This window comes from Theropithecus gelada, chromosome 20 (genome assembly GCF_003255815.1).
Source record: "Theropithecus gelada isolate Dixy chromosome 20, Tgel_1.0, whole genome shotgun sequence".
Classification (NCBI taxonomy): domain Eukaryota; kingdom Metazoa; phylum Chordata; class Mammalia; order Primates; family Cercopithecidae; genus Theropithecus; species Theropithecus gelada.
Window position 1 is genome coordinate 47,225,969 of NC_037688.1, and position 21,660 is coordinate 47,247,628.

At 61.6% G+C, this 21,660-nt stretch overlaps 1 protein-coding gene across 2 annotated transcripts; it reads left to right on the forward strand.

Moving 5' to 3' along the window:
- The first annotated feature begins 2,365 nt into the window (after window positions 1-2,365).
- On the forward strand, window positions 2,366-21,395 carry CPNE7 (copine 7). 2 transcript variants are annotated; one of them, XM_025371266.1, is made up of 15 exons: window positions 2,366-2,664; window positions 4,142-4,324; window positions 9,699-9,773; window positions 10,010-10,084; window positions 10,662-10,745; window positions 11,296-11,385; window positions 11,522-11,620; window positions 12,324-12,410; window positions 12,682-12,741; window positions 14,131-14,264; window positions 15,300-15,354; window positions 16,276-16,327; window positions 16,395-16,528; window positions 19,397-19,633; window positions 20,678-21,395. In XM_025371266.1, the coding sequence occupies exons 1-15, from the start codon at window positions 2,491-2,493 to the stop codon at window positions 20,813-20,815; spliced, it is 1,677 nt and encodes a 558-aa protein (XP_025227051.1). In that variant the 5' UTR covers window positions 2,366-2,490; the 3' UTR covers window positions 20,816-21,395. The 2 variants fall into 2 exon arrangements, with proteins under 2 accessions (XP_025227051.1, XP_025227050.1); XM_025371265.1 differs by having other exon boundaries at window positions 2,371-2,664; window positions 11,522-11,647; window positions 12,330-12,410.
- Window positions 21,396-21,660: the final 265 nt, after the last annotated feature.

Below are 21,660 nucleotides of genomic sequence, written 5' to 3' on the forward strand. Positions count from 1 at the left end.
GGTCCCGGGTGTGGGGTCCCAGGTGTGGGGTCCCGGGTGTGGGGTCCTGGGTCTGGCCCGCGTGACGAGCCTGGCATGGGGTCCTGGGTCTGGCCCGCGTGACGAGCCTGGCATGGGGTCCTGGGACTGGCCCGCGTGACGAGCCTGGCATGGGGTCCTGGGACTGGCCCGCGTGACGAGCCTGGCGTGCAGACACNCGAGCCTGGCATGGGGTCCTGGGACTGGCCCGCGTGACGAGCCTGGCGTGCAGACACTGAAGAGTCCTCTCAAGAGTGGGAAGGGCTCTGAGAGTTATGCACCTTTTTTTTGACAATAAAAAGAAATTTGCACATTAAAAAAGAAAAGCTGGAGGGATAGTTATGGGGAGGTGATGGTGCTGCATTGGGGTCTGGAAGCTTGTTTTTACTCCCTATCTGCATTGCCTAATATTTCAACAAGGAACACGGTGATTATTGCTGAATGTATATGGGGGGATCTCATTTCCTGCGTCTGGCCCTGCAGGAAAAGCTGGGAGGGGGAGCCTCAGAAAGACGGCTCCACACTGCAGGGGTGCGGGGGGGGGGGGCGGTGTGTTCCATTGTTCCCGGGGCTACTGCGGGCTGGTCCCTGAGCAGGGGCAGGCAGCGTGCAGACACCAGTGCTACAGGGAAATTGGCTTTTTCTTCTGGGGTTTCTCTCCATTAGAGCAGGCTGTGGTCAGCTGTCAGCCAGGAGACACCAAGCTGGCCCAGGGCTGTGGCTGGAGACCCCAGTGGGTCTATTAAAATCTCCCTGGGCTTCAGAGACTCAAATTCCCAAACTGTGATCTTTCTTGGCTCCCTGCATCCTTTGCTCGGAAGCCATCTGTTATTTTGCCAGGGTGCCGCTATGTGACGGCCAAGGGCTGAACTGGGGTGTTCCAGGTTTAAGCCCTGTACCCCCCCCCCCAGAAAGCCTGGGTGACCTCAGGCCTCACTCCACACTGCAGACAAGCAAACCTCACGGCGGTGGTGAGGAGCTTTCGGGTGAGGTCAAAGCAGGAAGCTGAGCTTGGTCTGGGGAAAGCTGTCCCAGGGCTGCTGGAACCCAGCGGGGACGTGCCTGCCGGAGCTGCCTGGGCGCCTACACCCTTTGCCTGAATTTCTCCTTTTCCCATGGAAGTGGTTGGGGACTGAGGATGCGGCTTCGCGGCAGCCTGGGAGGCTGGGCTGAGGAGGACACAGGTCCGGGAAGGCCCAGGCTGGTCTCTAGAGAGCGGGACTGGCCTCTGCCCACTGCCCGGCTTTAGGGAGGAGGCCCAGAGGCCGGGGAGACAGAAGCAGGGGCCCTGCAAGCCTCGCCGCGCCCTGACCCGTTCCTCGCCTCTTTAGCCGACCTCCCAGGAAGGCAGGAGCTGGGCTCCATGGCCTCTCCCGGCCCTGCCAGCCCCGTGCGGGCCTCCCTGCCTTGCAGTCGCGCCCGGTGCAATCCCGCCATCCGACCGCGTTCCTCCTCCCAGGCCCGGAGCCTCCTCGCCCTGTCGGCGGCGGCCCCCTCTGACCCCAGGGTCTCCTTCTCGAGTCCTGATTGCTGAGGCTGAGCCGGAGCGCCGGGTCTTCCCGCCCCTTCACTACCCTCGCCCCCCACCCCCGTGCTTTTGGCGAGGTCCGTGCCCTATTTTTAGGCAGAAATTAGCAAAAGGAGTGGGCTGGGAGGTGGTTTCCGTTCGCCAGCGCCTCCTCTTCTGCAGCTCCCTCCACCGGGGCCGGTGATGGGGAAGGTGGGGTTGGGATGAAGTTCAGGGCGGGGCGGGCCCCCCCACGGAGCCCAGGCTTGCCCCGCCCCGGCCTCGGGGAACTGGTGTGGACCGTGCCCCGCGGACCCCTCCGAGTCAGACCCCGATTCAGCCCTCGGCCCCCCGGGACGGTCCTTCCAGCCCCAGACGTGCGCGGCGCCTGCACACAATAGGCGCCCACTAAATGCTTGTTGCTGGAGGTGGCGAGTACCAGAAACCAACGGAACCTGGAGATGGGATCCGAGAGATCCGGGAAGGGTGTGGGGCTCTGGTGCCAAGCTGGGGTCCCCCCCTCGCCTCCCAGGGTCTGCCTGGGTCCGAACCCGGGCTCAGGCCCCGCGCAGCTCGGAGCCTCCAGCCTGGAGCGGGTCCCTGGGCCGGGGATGCGCACAGCCGGGGAGGGCGCGCCCGACCTGACCCCAAAGCTATCAGTTGGTGGGGGGTCCCCGGGGAATTAGAAGCTGTCTCCTCCCGGGGATCTCCAAGGGGCACCCCTGCCTCTGCCCCCTGCCCCGCTTTCCCGCCGCGCCCCTCCCCGGCCCCGCCCCCCGGCCGCGCCCCACCCCCTGCAGTCCCCGCGCGGCGGCCGCCCAAGCCACGTGCGCCCGCGCCCGGCAGGCGTTCAGGGAAGCGCGGCCACGCCTGGGCCGGCCACCATTTCCCGGGCGCCGCTGCGGCGCCGACTCGCGGGCAGCGGCCCCTCCGTGCGCCCAGCCTGGCCCCCGAACGCCGGGAGCATGAGCGCGGGCTCGGAGCGCGGGGCGGCGGCGGCCCCCGGGGGGTTGCCCGCGCCCTGCGCCTCGAAGGTGGAACTGCGGCTCAGCTGCCGGCACCTGCTGGACCGCGACCCGCTCACCAAGTCCGACCCCAGCGTGGCGTTGCTGCAGCAGGCGCAGGGCCAGTGGGTGCAGGTAGGGCCGGGGCGCGGGAGGCCGAGCTGGGGATGCGGAGACCGGAGCGGGCGCGCTGAGGCCAGTGGGCGCAAGGCGGGGGCCCCCCGGAGCTGGGGCTCCGATCGGGGTCAGGGTTGGGGGTTGCTAGGTCTGGGGGGGTGTCCAGAGCGGAGGGGAGGGGTTGGGCTGGAGGAGGCGGCGGCCAGCGGGGTTCGGAGGAGAGAGGGGGGTGCCCCGCGGCGAGGGGTGCGGCCCAGGGTTTGGGGAGGGGGCCCTGGGCCAGAGTGAAGCGTCCAGGCGTGAGGCGCGGGCAGGGGGCTGGACCGAGAGGCGCAGAGGAGATTGAGGGGTGAGGGGCGCCGGCCGACGAGGCGGGGAGGCCGGGCTGGGGTCGGGTCCTCACCACGGGGCGGGAGCAGGCCCGAGGGAGCGCGCGCTGCGGGGCCGACCTCCGGGCCTCCGGGGCTCCCGCTCCAACGTGGGTCTCAGGCGACCCCGGTGTGTCCGCGGTTGGGGTCGGAAGGGGCACGGGACCGGCGCCACATGGGCGCTTCCTCGGTCACCATCTCGCGTGAAACGCGTGGCTTCACCTCGAAAGGGTGAGAAACGCGGGGCGCGAAGCCGCGGCGGGTGGAGGAGCTGGAGCTCGAACCCCAGTCCACGCGGCGCGCCAGCGCTTTTCCCCGGCGCAGGGGTCTCTCCGGACTCCAGAGCGCGGGCCCGGGCGGGGTGGGCCGGGGGACCCCAGCGGCTGCTCCGGCGGTGGAGGGGACGCGTCGCGAGGGCCTGGGTCGCTGTCACCCGGTGGCGTCTCCGGTCATCGGCCTTGAGGGCGAAGGGCCTGCCCCGCCCCCACCGCCTGTCCCCGCGGCTCCGGCTCCGGCTCCCCCAGGAGGCCCCGTGCCCGCCCCTCAGAGCCTGAGCTGTACGGGTGGCCCATGCTTGCCCTTGGTTTGAGGTGCAGGATTTTTCGGGATTCTGAGATGAGTAGCCCACGGGCCCAGCTGGGTCTTGTCGTTAGGGAGCATTTTGACCAGGGAACTGCGCCGGATGGGAGAGGCTGGTGAGCCCATGGTACCCCAGCCAGGAGGGAGGGCTCCCCTGTACCCTACGCCCCCTCCCCACTCAGCTGGTGCTGGGCAGCGTCCTGCACTTTAGGGTTGCCCAGCCCAGGGTGTGAATCTGATCTCGCCCCCAACTCAGCATGACCTTCTCATCCTCTCTGAGCCTCAGTTTCCCCATCTGTGATCTGAGGGTGGAGCAGACAGTGGTGGGTGTGAGCTGAGAAGCTGCAGCCCACAGCTGGCCAGGGGTGACCCCCAGGGTGGCCCTCGGGAGTACAGTTCCATGGACAGAGAGCAGGCAGGAGGAGGTCGTCCCAGGGTGTGAGTCCTCCTGGGGTGTGTGGGTGTGGGTAAGCGGCAGAGGGAAGACAGGGCTGGAGCCTGGGGTGGAAGCCCCTAGAGTGGGGTCAGCTCACAGGGTGCACCTGCAGGTGGGCAGAACTGAGGTGGTCCGGAGCAGCCTGCATCCCGTGTTCTCCAAAGTCTTCACCGTGGACTACTATTTCGAGGAGGTGCAGAGGCTGCGCTTTGAGGTATACGACACGCATGGGCCCAGCGGCTTCAGCTGTCAGGAGGACGACTTCCTGGGGGGCATGGAATGCACCCTGGGGCAGGTGGGTGCCCCGTCCCCTCGGAGGGAGGAGGGCGGTTGGTGTGGGGGCCACAGCCGATTCAAGGCTGATGTACCAGCACCGCAGGGACCCTGCTGGGGTGGCCAGCCTGGCTCTGCCCCTCCACAGCTTCTCCTGAACAGTCCTTATTAGATTAAAATATACATGTAATTTTGAACTGGGCAATGCATTCGTATGTTTCAAAGCCTGAAGGTATAAAAGGCTGTGGAGTGCCTCCCTCCTGCCCCGTCCAGCTGCTGTCAGGTCCTTGGACACTGTCCAGAGAGAGATTCTCACAGAAGCAAACAAGCCTATCACTTATCCTCTTTTTTCTTCCTTTTCTTTGTTTTTGTTTTGAGATAGAGTCTAGCTCTGTTGCCCAGGCTGGAGTGCAGTGGCACGATCTCGGCTCACTGCAAGCTCCACCTCCTGGGTTCATGCAATTCTCCTGCCTCAGCCTCCCGAGTAGCTGGAATTACAGGCGCCCGCCATCATGCCTGGCTAATTTTTGTATTTTTAGTAGAGATGGGGTTTCACCATGTGGGTCAGGCTGGTCTTGAAATCCTGACCTCGTGATCCGCCCGCCTTGTCCTCCCAAAGTGCTGGGATTACTGGCGTGAGCCACGGCGCCCGGCCTACTTTTCCTCTTTTTTCAAAAAAACACAAATTATGTTCCCTGTTCTGCATCTTGTGTTTTCACTTCCATGACATGCAGCAGTCGCTCCATAGCAGCACCTCAAAGTCTCCTGGTGGCTGGCCGTGGTGGTTCACACCTGTGATCCCAGCACTGTGGGAGACCGAGGCAGGCAGATCACCTGAGGTCAGGAGTTCGAGATCAGCCTGGCCAACATGCTGAAATCTCATCTCTACAAAAAGTACAATAATTAGCCGGGTGTGGTGGCGCACACCTGTAATCCCAGCTACTCTGGAGGCTGAGGCAGGAGAATCAGTTGAACCCGGGAGGCAGAGGTTGCAGTGAGTGGAGATCTCACCACTGCACTCCAGCCTGAGTGACAGATTGAGACTCTGTCTCAAAAAAAAAAAAAAAAAGAAAAGAAAAGAAAAAAAAAGCCTCCTTGTGAGCAGCAGGTCCTATGGTGGCCACTGCCCTTGGTGATGCCCTCTGGGTTACGGCCTCCACAGCCAGCCCAAAAGTGGCTTCTGCAAGTCATGACCAGAGTATCTGCTGATGTGCAGGGCATTGCCGGATACTGCGCTAAACACGTCCCGTGCTGCACGTTGAATCCTCACACCTTGCCGAGACTGGTGTGGCTCACGCCTGTAATCCCAGCACTTTGGGAGGCCGAGGCGAGGAGATCACGAGGTCAGGAGTTCAAGACCAACCTGGCCGACATGGCGAAACCCCATCTTTACTAAAAACACAAAAGAAATTAGCCAGGTGTGGTGGTGCGTGCCTGTAGCCCCAGCTACTTGGGAGGTTGAGGCAGGACAATTGCTTGAACCCGGGAGGCAGAGGTTGCAGGGAGCGAGATCGCACCACTGCACAACAGCCCAGGCAACAGTGTGAGACTTTGTCTCAAAAAAAAAAAAAAAATTTACGACAAAATGCATAAATCTTAAGGGTTGAGACTGACAAGTTTAGGTGACTGTACACACCTGACCATCACTCGTCACACGGAATATTCTGTCACCTGCTCACACGGAACATCCTGTCACCCATCACACGGAACATCCCATCACACGGAACATCCCATCACATGGAACATCCCATCACATGGAACATCCTTATCACCTGCTCACATGGAACACCCCATCACCCATCACACGGAACATCCCATCACACGGAATATCCCATCACACGGAACATCCCGTCACCCATCACACGGAACACCCATCACATGGAACACCCCATCACCCATCACACAGAACACCCATCACACGGAACACCCATCACACGGAACACCCCATCACCCATCACACAGAACACCCATCACACAGAACATCCCATCACCCATCACACGGAACACCCATCACACGGAACATCCCATCACCTGTCACACGGAATATCCCATCACACAGAACATCCCGTCACACAGAACATCCCATCACCCATCACACGGAACATCCTGTCACCTGTTCACATGGAAATCCCGTCACCCGTCACCCACAACATCCCGTCATCTGTCACATGGAACATCGCACCCGTCACACGGAACATCCCGTCACACGGAACATTTCACCCGTCACACGGAACATCCCATCACCCGTCACACGGAACATCCCATCACTCGTCACATGGAACATCCCATCACTCATCACATGGAACACCCCATCACCCATCACACGGAACATCCCATCACACGGAATATCCCATCACACGGAACATCCCGTCACCCATCACACGGAACACCCCATCACCCATCACATGGAACACCCATCACATGGAACACCCCATCACCCATCACACAGAACACCCATCACACAGAACATCCCATCACCCATCACACGGAACACCCCATCACACGGAACACCCCATCACACGGAACACCCATCACACGGATCACCCATCACACGGAACACCCCATCACCCATCACACAGAACACCCATCACACAGAACATCCCATCACACGGATCACCCATCACACGGAACACCCATCACACGGAACACCCATCACACGGATCACCCATCACACGGAACACCCATCACACGGAACACCCCATCACCCATCACACAGAACACCCATCACACAGAACATCCCATCACCCGGATCACCCATCACACGGAACCCCCATCACACGGAACACCCATCACACGGATCACCCATCACACGGAACACCCATCACACGGAACACCCCATCACCCATCACACAGAACACCCATCACACAGAACATCCCATCACCCATCACACGGAACACCCCATCACACGGAACACCCCATCACACGGAACACCCATCACACGGAACATCCCATCACACGGAACACCCATCACACGGAACATCGCATCACCTGTCACACGGAACATCCTGTCACCTGTTCACATGGAAATCCCGTCACCCGTCACCCACAACATCCCGTCATCTGTCACATGGAACATCTCACCTGTCACACGGAACATCCCATCACCCCCAGCTCCCTCCACCCCTTTGCCGCCAGCTCCCCACCTGGTTCGTCTGTTCTGGAATTCCACGTCCATGAATCACAGTGCGTGTTCTCCCTGCTGTGGGATTCTTTTACCCAACATAATGTCTGCGTGACTCATCCCACTGCAGCCTCGGTCGGAGCTGGCCTGCCATCGATCCTGTTGTCCTCCCCGTTTTTTAGATAAGGAAACCGGGAGTTAGGGAGGGCACAGACAGAAGAGGATGGCATGGACACAGAAATATGGACATGCTTTTTTTTGAGTCGGGGTCTCACTGTGTCGCCCAGGCTGGAGTGCAGTGGCACAGTCACGGCTCACTGCAGCCTCAACATGCTGGGCTCAAGCAATCCTCTCACCTCAGCCTCCTGAGTAGCTAGGACTACAGGTGTACGCCACCAGACCTGGCCAAGTTTTGCATTTTTTAAAGAGACAGGGGTCTCACCATGTTGCCCCAGCTAGTCTTGAACTCTGGGGCTCACCGATCCACCCACCCTGGGCTCCCAAAATGTTGGGATTATAGGCATGAGCCACTGTGTCTGGCCTGGACACCTTTTTATGTACCCACAGGTGCACTCGTATATCATAATCCATACAGGACATCCTACGCCTGTCCACATAAGCACACGCACGGGGCCTGTGTGGACACCTGCGTGCAGACATGAATGTGTGTATGAGCATGTGTGCTGTGTATCTGTGCCAACTTCAAGCAATGAGGAGGGCCCCTGGTGGGCTTCTGCTGACCTGCAGGGCACCATGGTCAAGGGAGAAGCTCCTGGCACCCAGTCCTGTGCTGTGGCTTGAGCCTGACCCGACCTCTGACGCCTGGCTTCTGCCTCAGCTGTTTCTCACGTGATCGCAGTAAACAGTAACTCAGCCCAGAGCCAGGCGCACGGGAGGCGCTTATTAAACGCTGTTAGCACAAACCAGTGATCTCACGCTTCCTGGCAGGGGAGTCTGTTATGTTAGCCGAAGCCCGTTTCTCTTCTGAGGACCTGCTCTGTCGGAAGCGGGGCGGCCGCTCCTTCTTTTCTGCGCACTCCCTGGAAGCAAACCAGGCCGCAGGCGAGTCCCAGGTGTGAGGCAGAGGCCCTGGCTCTGGAACCCCAGAAGGAAACCTGTGAATCGGGGAATCTTGGGGGGCCTGGCCCGAGGCTCCCCCTCCCAGCACCCAGGACCCCTTCTTTGCACCCCTAAGAGAGCCTTCCCACCCCTTAGCCTGATTTGACTTCCCCACCCCTGACCTGGGATCTGTTTTCTCTTCTGTGTGGAAAGTGCCGCGGGCTCTGAAGCTGCTGGTCGGGCCGGCCCTGGTGGGGGTGGAGGGACTGCCCCCCTCTGCTTTGTATTCCACGCACCTCACTGGGACCCCCAGCATCCGCCAGGCAGTAGCAGGTGTGAGGGGCAGGTGGGAAGCGCACACCTGCTACCCAGTGGGTGACTCGGTGGTTGTGAGAACACTGCCGTGTGGGGAGATGGCGGTGCCCGCTTGCCGGGGTCATCACTGCCTCCTTTAGGACACGGAGCCTGGGAGGGCCATGTGCCCCCCCCCCGCCCTGCTCCCCACTGAGGAGGTGACGTGGCTGCAGGGGCCTGGGCCTGTCGTCCGCCACCCACCCCAGTTAGGGGCTCAGAGCCGATGGGGCGGACGGCCAGCAGGGCCTGGTGAGGAGGAGGAGGTCCCGGCTGCGTGAGGAGGCCCCAGGGTCTAAGCTCCAGTCCACCTCGGACAATCGACTCTGCTCCTCAGCACCTTCTCAGAGGAGTGGGCGGGGGGGTCCCGGGCAGGCACCTCACTCACCCTTTCTGCCACCTGGGCCCACTTGGCCATGCTGGGCTGAGGGTCCGGGGCCATTTGACCTGCCTTGCCTCTGCCTCTGCGGGTTCTCACCTGGGCCTGGAGAGGGTCAGGGCAGACGTGCTTACCTGTGGAGGGCTCCCACCACACCTGTGAGGTGCACGCCGGCTGGCTGTGAGCTGCTACCTGGCTTCCACCTGGGCCTGTTTTCTCCCTGGTAAATAGGTGGGATGACCTCTGCCTCCCCTGGGCGACTGCTGGCCCCGTGAGGTGGTGGCCGTGCAGGGGTGGCCACACACAGGGATGGCAGGTGCTTGAGAGCAGCAGCAAAGGGGGCGCCGGGCCCTGGGCAGGGAAGCCCATGGTGGGGGGTGGGGAGACAGGACAGGCCTGAGAGTCCGGGTGAGGGCGCGGTGGGGTCCCCAGGGTCAGGAGCCGTCCCTGCTTGTCCCTCCCTGCCTGATGCTTCTGACTTACAGATTGTGGCCCAGAAGAAAGTGACCCGCCCGCTGCTGCTCAAGTTTGGCAGGAACGCCGGCAAGTCCACCATCACGGTGAGGCCCGGGTGCACCCGCCGCAGCCTGCAGGCCCTGCTGTTCCGAGTGGAAGATGGGCAGCGTGCGGTCCAGGGAGGGTCTGCAGGAGCCGGCAGCTGCACAGCCCTGGGGGCACCCAGACGCCTCCTCTCAGGCCCGGCTGGGTGGGGTCGGCTGGCCTGGGGCCTCGGGTCCCCCACGGTGGGGTCAGGCCCCGCCTGGCCAAGCCTGGAGCCCTGGCGTACCCCTGCCAGGTGATCGCTGAGGACATCTCGGGGAACAACGGCTACGTGGAGCTCTCCTTCCGGGCCAGGAAGCTGGATGACAAGGTGAGTGCGGGCGCCGGGCATGCCTGGCTCAGGCTGAGATCTGGGAACCAGTTCAAAAACCCGGTCCCTGCCCAGCGCTGACCTCGCGTGGCCGTGTCCCGTATGAGATGTGTGTGCAGCGTGCGGAGTGTGCGTGGCAGGGGCTGGGCGTGCTGCCGTCATGGTCACCATCGTCACTGTCACCGCCATTAACTCTCCCTCCCCTCCTGGCAGCCAGGATGGGACCAGGGCAGCTCCCCACTGTGGCGACCACTCATGACCCTGCTCAGTGATGGGGAAAGAGGCCCAGCACCCCCAGGCCACCGTCCTGAAAGGGGAGGAGCTGGAGCAGCTCGGAACAGGGTCCCACCCTGCTGTGTAGGGTGTCTCCCTGGAGGGGAGTCGCGCGCTGTGGTCAGATCCCCGGGGGTGGGAGGGAGGGAGGAGATGCTGTCCGCGCAGACTTGCTGCCTCGTTTGGTGCCTGAGGAATTAGCAGCTGGTGGCGTGAAGTGAGCCCTGGGAAATGACAAAGCCAGCTCCCATCCAAAGCCCGAGCTCACAGTGCCTGGCCCAGCAGCCCTTGTGCCTCTCCCCAGGACCTCTTCAGCAAGTCCGACCCCTTCCTGGAGCTCTTCCGGGTCAACGACGACCAGGGCTTGCAGCTGGTGTACAGGACGGAGGTGAGCGGCCGGGGATGGCAACCAGGGAGGGGAAGGGGCTGTCCCCAGCCCTCCCGCATCTCTGGCCACGCGGGAGGAGCTCCCAGCCTCCAACAGGGAGCCGCCGGCGCAGGCCCTTGGTGGCCGTGGCTGTAGCCAGAATGCAACAGGCTTGTGTAGTTGTGGCTGTGATTATCTTTAGGCCTCCCTTCCACTTCTGCAGGTGAAACGGGATTTCAGCGACTGCAGTGAGAGAGCGCTTTGTTTTGAGAGAAATTAACTTGAGTGGAAATGAATCTGTTTAAGGAGGAGAGCAGTGCAGGTGGCTCAGAGGTGGCAGAAGTTACGAAGGCGGAGGCACGGGGCTCGGAAATGCGGCTCCCGGGTCCCCACACGGCTTCGTGCGGGGAGGGGGTGCCAGCCCCAGCTCAGGGCCCCGGCGCCGTCTGGGGTGACGCAGGGGCAGGGCCAGCGGTGCCCGCCTCACACTGCTCTTCCACCCAGGTCTCTGTCCGCCCCAAGGATCCCAGGGCCCTGGGCCTCCCCTGAGCCAGCCCCTCCCGGCCCACAGGTGGTGAAGAACAACCTGAACCCCGTATGGGAGCCCTTCAAAGTCTCGCTGAGCTCCCTCTGCAGCTGCGAGGAGACAAGGCCTCTGAAGGTGGGGGACGGGACAGACCACGGGGGCAATGAGTGGGTGGCCTGGATGTGGGCCAGGGATGGAGACACCCGGGCTCAGGGGTGGGAGGGTCCTGGGGCCCCCAAGGGGCAGTGCTGAGGGGGACTGGGCTCCCCAGTGCCTGGTCTGGGATTACGACTCTCGAGGAAAACACGACTTCATCGGAGAATTTACTACCACCTTCGAGGAGATGCAGAAGGTCTTCAGGGAGGGGCAGGTGAGGGGGCCCTTCAGGGAGGGGCAGGTGGAGGGGAGGGGCCTCTGGGGAGGGGCTTCTGGGGAGGGGCAGGTGAGCGGGGTCACATCTGGGCTGCGCCTGTGTTGGCCCCACCACAGAGGCTGTGAAACCCTGTCCCACTGTCCTGACGGGGTTGTGGGGAGCGGTGACAATGACTTGTTATAACCAGAGAAGGCTGGGATGGTGGACTTTGATGCTGGTTCCCGAGGGGTCATAGCAGGGGTGGCCGCCATCAGGTTCAGCTGGAAATTTTCAGGCACCATCCAGGGCTGGGCCGGCCCTCGTGGGGCTTGTGTCTGTGAAACCGTCTAGCGGCGGAGCTGGGCACGGGGGTGGTGGGAGGTGGGGTCAAGGGGTGCCCTCCCCTGTGTCTGCCTGCCCAGCCCGCAGCAGCCGGATGAGGGTGCAGTGGGGAGGCCACCCCGGGCCCTGCTTCCTGCCCCCCTCCCTGGGCCTCAGCGTCCTTGGGCTTAATGACGGGGCCATGCCGGGTGGGGGGTCCAACTCCTGTCCCTCTTCATTCGTGTCTGACCCACACTGCCCCTTTCGGCTGCCCTGCAGCAGCCCTGCCCTTCCCCACACAGGGGTTCGCCATCGCTACGGAGGACGGTCTTGGGTGAGATCTCCCTGGTGGGTGTTCAGAGCTACCACTCTGGGGGGCCTCTGCTTGTTCCTGCCCCAGGCCCAGTGGGACTGTGTGAATCCCAAATACAAGCAGAAGAGACGCAGTTACAAGAACTCGGGGGCCGTCGTCCTGGCTGACCTGAAGGTGAGAGGCGGCCGTGCCCGAAGCCTCCCAACCCGCAGGAGGAGCTTCCACTGCCCCCTCTGATTGTTGGATGGACCCTCAACCAGAGGCCTGGTGGGCCCCAGCACGTCTGGGGAGGGGCAGGTTGGGGAGAGAGAATGCGGGAGAGGAGAGGAGGGAGAGGGACTGGGCTGCCTGGGGGAGGGAGGCTGCATCTTTGGTGGGGGTGGTGCCAACACCGCTGGCCTCGGTGTCCCTGGCCGGGGTGGCCGCCGACACTGCTGGCCGGAAGTTCCACAGGGTGTACTCCTTCCTGGACTACATCATGGGCGGCTGCCAGATCCACTTCACCGTGAGTCCACGGCCCCGCCTGTCCCCCGCCCGTCCCCGCCCCCGCCCCCGCCCTCCCCACCCCCACCCCCACCCCCGCCGACCACCCTGAGAAGGAACCAGGCCAGATACCTGGAGTCCCCCAGCTCCTGAGGGTCCCCAGCCTGGGGGTGAAAGGGCACTGGCGGTTCTCGTGAGCCGGTGTCTCCATGTGCGGCTCCTGGGGGTCCCCCCTTTTGTGCAGGCGAGGAAACAGGCTTGGGGTTCAGGAAGCAGCCCCAATCCCCCTTGGGAGGTGACATCACCGGGGCTTACCTTCCACAAACACATTTAACAACAGACAAAACGTGGAGGAGGAGAAGTCGGAGTGAGCGTTTGGGTGTGAACCAGCCACAGGTGCTACGTGTCATCCAAGGAGCCCGGCACAACCCCGGGTCACCCCCATGTCACCCACAGATACACGGCCCCCCGGGTCACCCCCCTGTCACCCACAGATACACGGCCCCCCGGGTCACCCCCATGTCACCCACAGATACACGGCCCCCCGGGTCACCCCCGTGTCACCCACAGATACACGGCCCCCCGTGTCACCCCCATGTCACCCCCGTGTCACCCACAGATACATGGCCCCCGTGTCACCCCTGTGTCACCCCGTGTCACCCTTGTGTCATTTGCAGATGCGCTGGTTCATGTTTTTGTTGAATGAGCTCCAGAATGGCTTTGGGAGAAGCCAGCAAGTGGGAAATGTGGAGGAGACCCAACCCAGGCTTGGTCCTCTCAGGCCCTGCCGGGGAGGGTGGTAGAGGGGTTGGGTGGCCGCTAAGAAGGATGGGCGGGGGCCGGGCGTGGTGGCTCAAGCCTGTAATCCCAGCACTTTGGGAGGCCGAGATGGGCGGATCACGAGGTCAGGAGATCGAGACCATCCTGGCTGACACGGTGAAACCCCGTCTCTACTAAAAAATACAAAAAACTAGCCGGGCGAGATGGCGGCGCCTGTAGTCCCAGCTACTCAGGAGGCTGAGGCAGGAGAATGGCGTGAACCCGGGAGGCGGAGCTTGCAGTGAGCCAAGATCACGCCACTGCACTCCAGCCTGGGCAGCAGAGCGAGACTCTGTCTCAAAAAAAAAAAAAAAAAAAAAGAAGGATGGGCGGGGACCCCACAAGGCCAGGGTGATCCCGGTGGCGCGTCCTCCCAGGGATCCAGGGAGCCTAGGGGTTGGCAGGTTTCGAGGAGACCCCTCCTGGCCTGTGTAGCGGGTGAGGTAGCCCCAGCAGCAGCCCCCCAGCCCCACCCACGCACGCCGCCCCTGACCCTGAGTCCTGGCCGCTCTGGGTGCGGTTTCTCTACCTGTCAGGAGCGGGTTCGGGGAGCCCCGGCCCAGCACAGCTCCTGGCTCCCGGCCCGCTGCAGGTGGCCATTGACTTCACTGCCTCCAACGGAGACCCGCGGAACAGCTGTTCCCTGCATTACATCAACCCTTACCAGCCCAATGAGTACCTGAAGGCGCTGGTGTCCGTGGGCGAGATCTGCCAGGACTATGACAGGTGCGTGTGGCCGGCTTCCCCTCACCCCCTGGGCTCCAGGTCAGCTATGGCAGGTGTGCCCCGCTGCCTTCCCCTCATCCCCCTGGGCTCCAGGTCAGGCCTGGGGGCCCCATGAGGTGGGCACTGTGACTTTGTCAGACTGCGAGGGGCCGGGCACGGTGGTTCACGCCTGTAATCCCAGCACTTTAGGAGGCGGAGGCGGGTCAATCACCTGAGGTCAGGAGTTTGAGACCAGCCTGGCTAACATGGTGAAACCCTGTCTGTACTGAAAATACAAAAATTAGCCGGGCGTGGTGGCAGGTGCCTGTAATCCCAGCTACTCAAGAGGCTGAGGCAGGAGAATCGCTGGAACCCGGGAGGCAGAGGTTGCAGTGAGCTGAGATCATGCCTTTGCACTCCAGCCTGGGTGACAGAGCGAGACTCTGTCTCAAAAAAAAAAGAAAGAAAAGATTCTGTGAGGAAGGGCTGGGTAGCCCTACTGGAGGCTGCCACACAGACTGCACGTGGTCCTGGGGGGACGTCTGTGTCCTGCTTTGCCAGAGAAGCAAACTGAGGTCACAGGGGCATGGGGCTCACCCGTGGATGCTCTACCAGGGAGGGCCTGGCACAAAACGCTGTGCTCTGAGCTTCTCACCACAACACAGACCCCTGGCCTGGGGCTTGAGAGGATGCCCTGAGCTCCCTGCCCCACAGACCCTTCTGGATTGATGAGGGCCATAGTGGGTGCCTTGGCCCCACAGGACCCCTCCCGGGGTCTGGGAGCCCCCTGAGGAGGCGTCTGCAGGGAGATGGCGTGTGCACAGGCATGGAGTTGGGAGGCAGCTTCACCGGCAGCAGGACCGTGCCCGCCCTGCACACTGGCCTGTGCCTCTGCCGCCCCGGGCCTCAGTTCCCCGCCTGTGGCAGGTGCTTACTGCCACGGTCCCAGGCCTGGGCCCACCCTAGTCTTTTGGGCGCTAGTCGTGCTTCCTCAGAAGCGGCCCCTGCTGCAGCCAGGAGCGGTCGGGCCCCGGTGACCGCCTGCCTCTCTTACAGCGACAAGAGGTTTTCCGCGTTGGGGTTTGGAGCCCGGATCCCGCCCAAGTATGAGGTAGGAGAACCCAGAGCCCGGGACCTCCGAGCTGTGCCCTTCCCATGCCCTCCCAGGCAGAGGGCGGCCTGGCCCGGGGAGCCCTGGCTGCCTGCTGGGAACTGGCGACTGTAGGATGGGATTGGGGTGCGAAGCGGGAACTCCAGGCTTCCAGCCAGAGAGGCTGACCTTTAACCTCCTAGGACTTGTTAGCTTGAGGGGTGTCTGGAGGCCAGCTCCGTGTTCTTTCAGGAGACGGGGAAGGACATTAGTCTGGAATCCTCTAATGCACATAATTTAGCTGGCCAGGCATGGTGGCTCACACCCGTAATCCCAGCACTTTGGGAGGCCAAGACGGGCAGATCACCTGAGGCCAGGAGTTCCAGACCAGCCTGGCCAACATGGTGAAACCCCATCTCTACTAAAAATACAAAAATGAGCTGGGTGTGGTGGCACACGCTTGTAATCCCAGCTACTTGGGAGGCTGAGGCAAGAGAACTGCTTGAGGCCAGGAGGCAGAGGTTGCGGTGAGCCGAGATTGCGCCACTGCACTCCAGCCTGGCCTATAGAGCAAGACTCTGCTCAAAAAAAAAAAGAAAGAAACAAAACAAAAAAATTCAACTGGCTTCAACAGAAAACATGGAGTGTGGGGATTTATTGGCTAATGTAAGCATCAGGCACTGCTGAAGCCAGGGGGTCTGCCTCCCCCTCTGTCTCATGACTCTGCAGAACATGGCCACCCACAGGTCTGGCTTCCCCTAGAAAGTCGAAGCCTACCTCTCGACTTAGGGACATGGGGGCCGGGTGGGGGAGCAGCCGACGGAGCCCTCTTCAGTAGGTGGGGGACATGGGGGCTGGGGGGGAGCAGCTGACCGAGAGACGTGGGGCCGGTAGGGAGGGGTTGCAACGAGCAGATGACCGAGCCCTGTTGCTCCCACCCAGGTGTCCCATGACTTTGCCATCAATTTCAACCCTGAGGATGATGAGTGTGAAGGTAGGAGCTCGAGGCAGGCCTGGGGAGGGGGTGCAAGGGGGCCGGGCTCACCCCCTGCCCCCTACAGGCATCCAGGGCGTGGTGGAGGCCTACCAGAACTGTCTGCCCAGGGTCCAGCTCTACGGCCCCACCAACGTGGCGCCCATCATCTCCAAGGTGGCACGCGTGGCGGCGGCCGAGGAACGCACTGGGGAAGCCTCTGTAGGTGCCCGGGGGGCGTGGTGCATGCGTGGTGCATGCGTGGTGTGGGGTCGGCTATGTGTGCACCAACGCCTGGACATTAGGGAGGCAGCCAGGCAGAGGGAACAGCCAGCACAGAGGCCCCGAGGCAGGACAACTCAGGAGGGCGGGGGCCCAGCTGGTTGACTGCGTCTGCATCAAAGCTGCAGGTGTCTCGGGCACAGGGCTGTCCATCGCCTCACAGGGTCACAGCCACAGGTCCAGCGAGGCTGCCCCCTCCTCTTCCTCTGGGCACCGCAGGGCCGCACACGTGTCTACTGTTTGGCTGTACGTGCATTGTCATTTTGTTTACGTGTGTCTTTACTTTGCATGAATGATAGGGTGCCGAGAACTGTGCTGGGCTCTACTCTGCCACCGTGTTCTGTGGCCCTGTATGTGTTGCTGGGGCCACAACCAGCCTGTTGCTTTTTTTCTTTTTCTTTTTTTCTTCTTTTTTTTTGAGACAGAGTCTCGCTCTGTCACCCAGGCTGGAGTGCAATGGTGCGATCTCAGTTCACTGCACCTCCGCCTCCCCGATTCTCCTGCCTCAGCCTCTCGAGTAGCTGGGATTACAGCTGCCCGCCATCTCGCCCAGCTAATTTTTGTATTTTTAGTAGAGACGGGGTTTCGCCGTGTTGCCCAGACTGGTCTCAAACTCCTGACCCCCGAGTGATCCACCGGCCTCAGCCTCCCAAAGTGCTGGGATTACAGGCGTGAGCCACCGCACCCGGCCTGAAATAATTTTAAACTCACCAAAAAGTTACAAGAGCGCGGAGGTCCTGCAGCCCGTGAGACCACCAACGGCTCACATGTTGCACTTCTGCTTCGTGTCTGTGTAGTTGTTGTATGTTTTCTTTTTCAATTTTTCAATTTTTTTTATTTTTTTATTTTTGACGGAGTCTCGCTGTGTCGCCCAGGTGGAGTGCGGCTCACTGCAAGCTCCGCCTCCCAGGTTCACACCATTCTCCTGCCTCGGCCTCCCGAGCCTGGCTAATTTTGTTTTTGTATTGTTAGTAGAGACGGGGTTTCACCGTGTTAACCAGGATGGTCTCGATCTCCTGACCTCGTGATCTGCGTGCCTCGGCCTCCCAAAGTGCTGGGATTACAGGCGTGAGCCACCGCGCCCGGCCTACCTCTTAATATTTCAATGTATATTTCCTAAGATCAAAGATACTCTTTTATATAACCATAGCACAAATACAGATTTCAGGAAATTGAATTTAGATACAATACTTTTATCTAATACGTAGACTATATTCCAATTTCATTAATTGGCACAATCGTAACTTTCAAAGCAGTATTATTCCTGGCACGGGACCCAGCCTGGAGTCGGGATTGTGTTCAGTCGTCATGTTCCTGTGTTGTCTGGAAGCGAGTCTCAGACGGTTTCATCTGTAAATATCAGTGTCAGCCGCTAATAAAGATAAGGCCTCTTTTTAAGCTGCCACGACACCTGACCGCGCCTAAACCGCCACCCCTGGCGTTGCACGTCCCTGTGGTGTTTATGTTTCCGTGACATGGTTTTCTGTGGTTAGAACTGGGTTGAAACCAGGACCCAAACATGATCGGCTGAGCCCTCGGTCCCTCTCCTGGACACGAAGCCCTGGGCCTCGCAGGGCCCCTCAGTGGGTTTTGGGGCCTGGTGCTCACACAGTTGGCAGCGGGGGTGGGGGCGTCATCTGGGGTTGGGAGGGGGTGGCGGGCTTTCTGAGGATGGGCTGTTTATCTGAAGGCTGAGAGCCAGGCTGGGCACAGCCATGGGTGCTTGTGGGCCTGGACTGGAGACCGCCTTGCAAACAGGTAATTCTTCCCACAGGTGTGGGGCTCAGAGGGGAGATGGGGAGGGCACAAAAGGAGAGCCTCTCAGAGAAAGTGACTCTGAGCAGGGTCCTGGGGCCCCTGTTCGTTTCCAGGACACATCTGCCCTCAGTGGGACGGGCTCAGTCAGGGCCAGCCCTGGGGAGGCTGCTGTGGGCTCCCACTCTCCTGGGGACAGGGCCGTTCCAGCCCCCTGGGGCAGCTGCTCAGGCCAGCCCTCCTTCTCTTTGTTTCCCACTGTCCACAGTTTGGGCAAGATTATTGAGTGGGTTTTTTTTTTTAAACAATGGAAATGGATTTTATTTGAGTTTCATTCTTTTTTTTTTTTTTTTTTTTTGAGACAGTCTCACTCTGTCACCAGGCTGGGGTACGGTGGTGCAGTCTCGATTCACTGCAACCTCCGCCTCCCAGGTTCGAGCAATTCTCCTGCCTCAGCCTCCCAAGTAGCTGGGATTACAGGCGCTCACCACCACGCCTGGTTAATTTTTGTATTTTTAGTAGAGATGGGGTTTCGCCATGTTGGCCAGGCTGGTCTCAAACTCCTGACCTCAGGTGATCCGCCCACCTCAGCCTCCCAAAGTGCTGGGATTACAGGCGTGAGCCGCCACGCCCGGCCTCTACTCTGTCTCGTGCGGCACAGTGGACACCCTGGAGAGACTGGAGCAGGGTGTACAGGCTCCAGGTCTGGCTCCTGGGATTGCAGTTTTCTCCTCTGGCCTCAGACCTCCAAGCCGGGCACTGTGACCTCATCAGTAAAATGTGGACTTCGTAGACCCGCTCCAGAGCCGTCCCTGAGACTCACGGAGATTTCCTGAGCTGGGGCACAGAAGGCCCAGAACAGAGTGCCCACCACGGAGGGGCTTCTGACCCACTGTTGTTCGTGATGTTTGTGACGCAGGCACCGCGCTCCGAAGGCGGTTCTAGGAAACTGACGCCTGGAGGCGCTCTGGGCTGTCTGGGGGCCCGTGGGCTGCGGGGCGCGCGTGGGTCACGGCAGGGGTGGTGCTGCTGACGCCTTCCCTGTGCCCCCAGCAATACTACATCCTGCTGATCCTGACGGATGGCGTGGTGACCGACATGGCCGACACGCGGGAGGCCATTGTGCGCGCCTCACGCCTGCCCATGTCCATCATCATCGTGGGCGTGGGCAACGCCGACTTCACCGACATGCAGGTCCTGGACGGCGATGACGGCGTCCTGCGCTCCCCACGGGGTGAGCCCGCGCTCCGGGACATCGTCCAGTTTGTGCCCTTCCGGGAGCTGAAAAACGTGAGTGTCCTGGAGGGGCTCAGTCAAGGCCGACTTGGGGGTCCCTGTTCATGCCACTGCCCAAGACCCCCCCAGGCCGGGCTCATGCCAGAGGACGTGGCAGGTCCCGTCTTCGGTCTGGGGGGTCCCGGGCTGTTGTCCCCGAAATCGACAGCAGTATCTGAAGCCGGGACTTTGAGCACCTGAACCACCCCCCGGCCCCCATTATGAAACGTCAGATCTACACACAAGCAGAGAACAGCACAAGGGGCTCCTGGGGTCCGCCATGCAGTTTCCCCCATCGCTGCCAACCTCTGCGACCCAGTGAGACGCACAGAGCACACGTGAGGTTCTCCCCGGCGAGACACGCACAGCACACGCGCGAGGTTGTGCCTGGTGAGACGTGTATGTCACACGAGGTTCTACCCGGCAAGACACACACAGCACACACGGGAGGTTCTCCCTGGTGAGACACACACAGCACACACGCGAGGTTGTGCCTGGTGAGACACGCACAGTGCACACGCGAGGTTCTACCTGGCAAGAGACACACAGCACACACGCGAGGTTCTCCCCGGTGAGACACACACAGCACACACGCGAGGTTCTGCCCGGTGAGACACGTATGTCACACACGTGGTGCCCTACAGCAAGACATGCACACAACACAGATGTGAAGTTCTACACAGCAAGACATCAGACTTGCGTGAAGACAGACACACATGACATTCTACGCAGTGAAACATGCATGTTACAGACACGTGAAGCTCTGCGGTGAGTCACGTCGCACAGACACGCTTGGGCTTTGCTGGGGAAGTGTGGGTAGGGCCTGGGCCGGAGGTGGCCTCGCCTGCCACGTCAGCACTTTTTGTGTCCGTGCTTGGGGGGCTGGAATGACCCACGTGCAGCCTCGTGTGGCCAGCATCCTCAGCAAGGCTTGCCTGGCCCCAGGTGAGCCTCTGGTGGGGGTGTCACCACCTGGTTCTGGAGGATGTAACCCAAGTGCGGAGACGGACGATCTCCATCTCGAAGGTCCCAGATGTAACCGAGCTGTCCTGCCTCCAGGCATCCCCTGCAGCGCTGGCCAAGTGCGTGCTGGCCGAGGTCCCGAAGCAGGTGGTGGAGTACTACAGCCACAGAGGCCTGGCCCCAAGAGGCCTGGACGTCCCTGCCGGAGAGGCCAGCCCAGGCTGCACCCCGTGAAGACGTGGAGGGCATGGGGAGGGGCAGTGAGCAGTGGGTCCATGGAGCCTCGGTCTCCAGCACCTTTGGGGTCTCTTAAGCTCCCTCCGACCTCCCAGAAGCCTCCAGTCCCCGCCAGGCCCCACTCCCAGTCCTCCTGGGATCCTGCTGGCTTGGGCCCGGGTCTGGGGCCCCCGAGGCCGAAGGGTGATAAAATACAGGCCTCCATGCCTGGCCCTGCCTGAGCCAGGTGGCTGGAGGGAGATTGTGAAGGACTTGGAGGGGCCTGGGAGCTCATCCAGGGGAGACCCTGCCCCGACGAGAAGGGGCACGGACTGGGGGCTCTGCTTTGCATCTAATCTTTGTGGGGGAGGGCCAGCAAGGCAGCACCCCAGCCCCCGAGAAAGTCCAGGGTGCCCAGACACCCTGTCCCCACAGTTAGCCTCCTTCTGTCCCTGCTCGTGCCCCCACCCCCACCCACCTTGTGTTTTTTGCCGTCCAGCCTCTGCACCCAGGTCCGTGGGGTCTGTGGGGTCTGGCTGGCCTGTGGGTTCTGCCGGGGGGGGCGTCAGGAGTAATAAAGTGTCACCCTACCCTTGTAGTTCTCTTGTGCCTTCAGTCCCTCCCCCAACCCCCCAGAGGGCTGGGCCCGGCCCCCGGAGTGCCCACGTCTGAGGCAGGGGCTCTCCCAGACCCAGCCCACCAGGACTGAATGGGTCCAGGGAGGGAGGAGGGACGCACAGGCTGCCAGGGGCAGGGAGCGGGGACCACACCATGGCTGCCTCCACCCCTGAAGGAGTTCCGCTCGGCTTCCTGGGACTCCCCAGGCCTGAAACCCACTCGGTGAGGACTGTGGACATGATGCA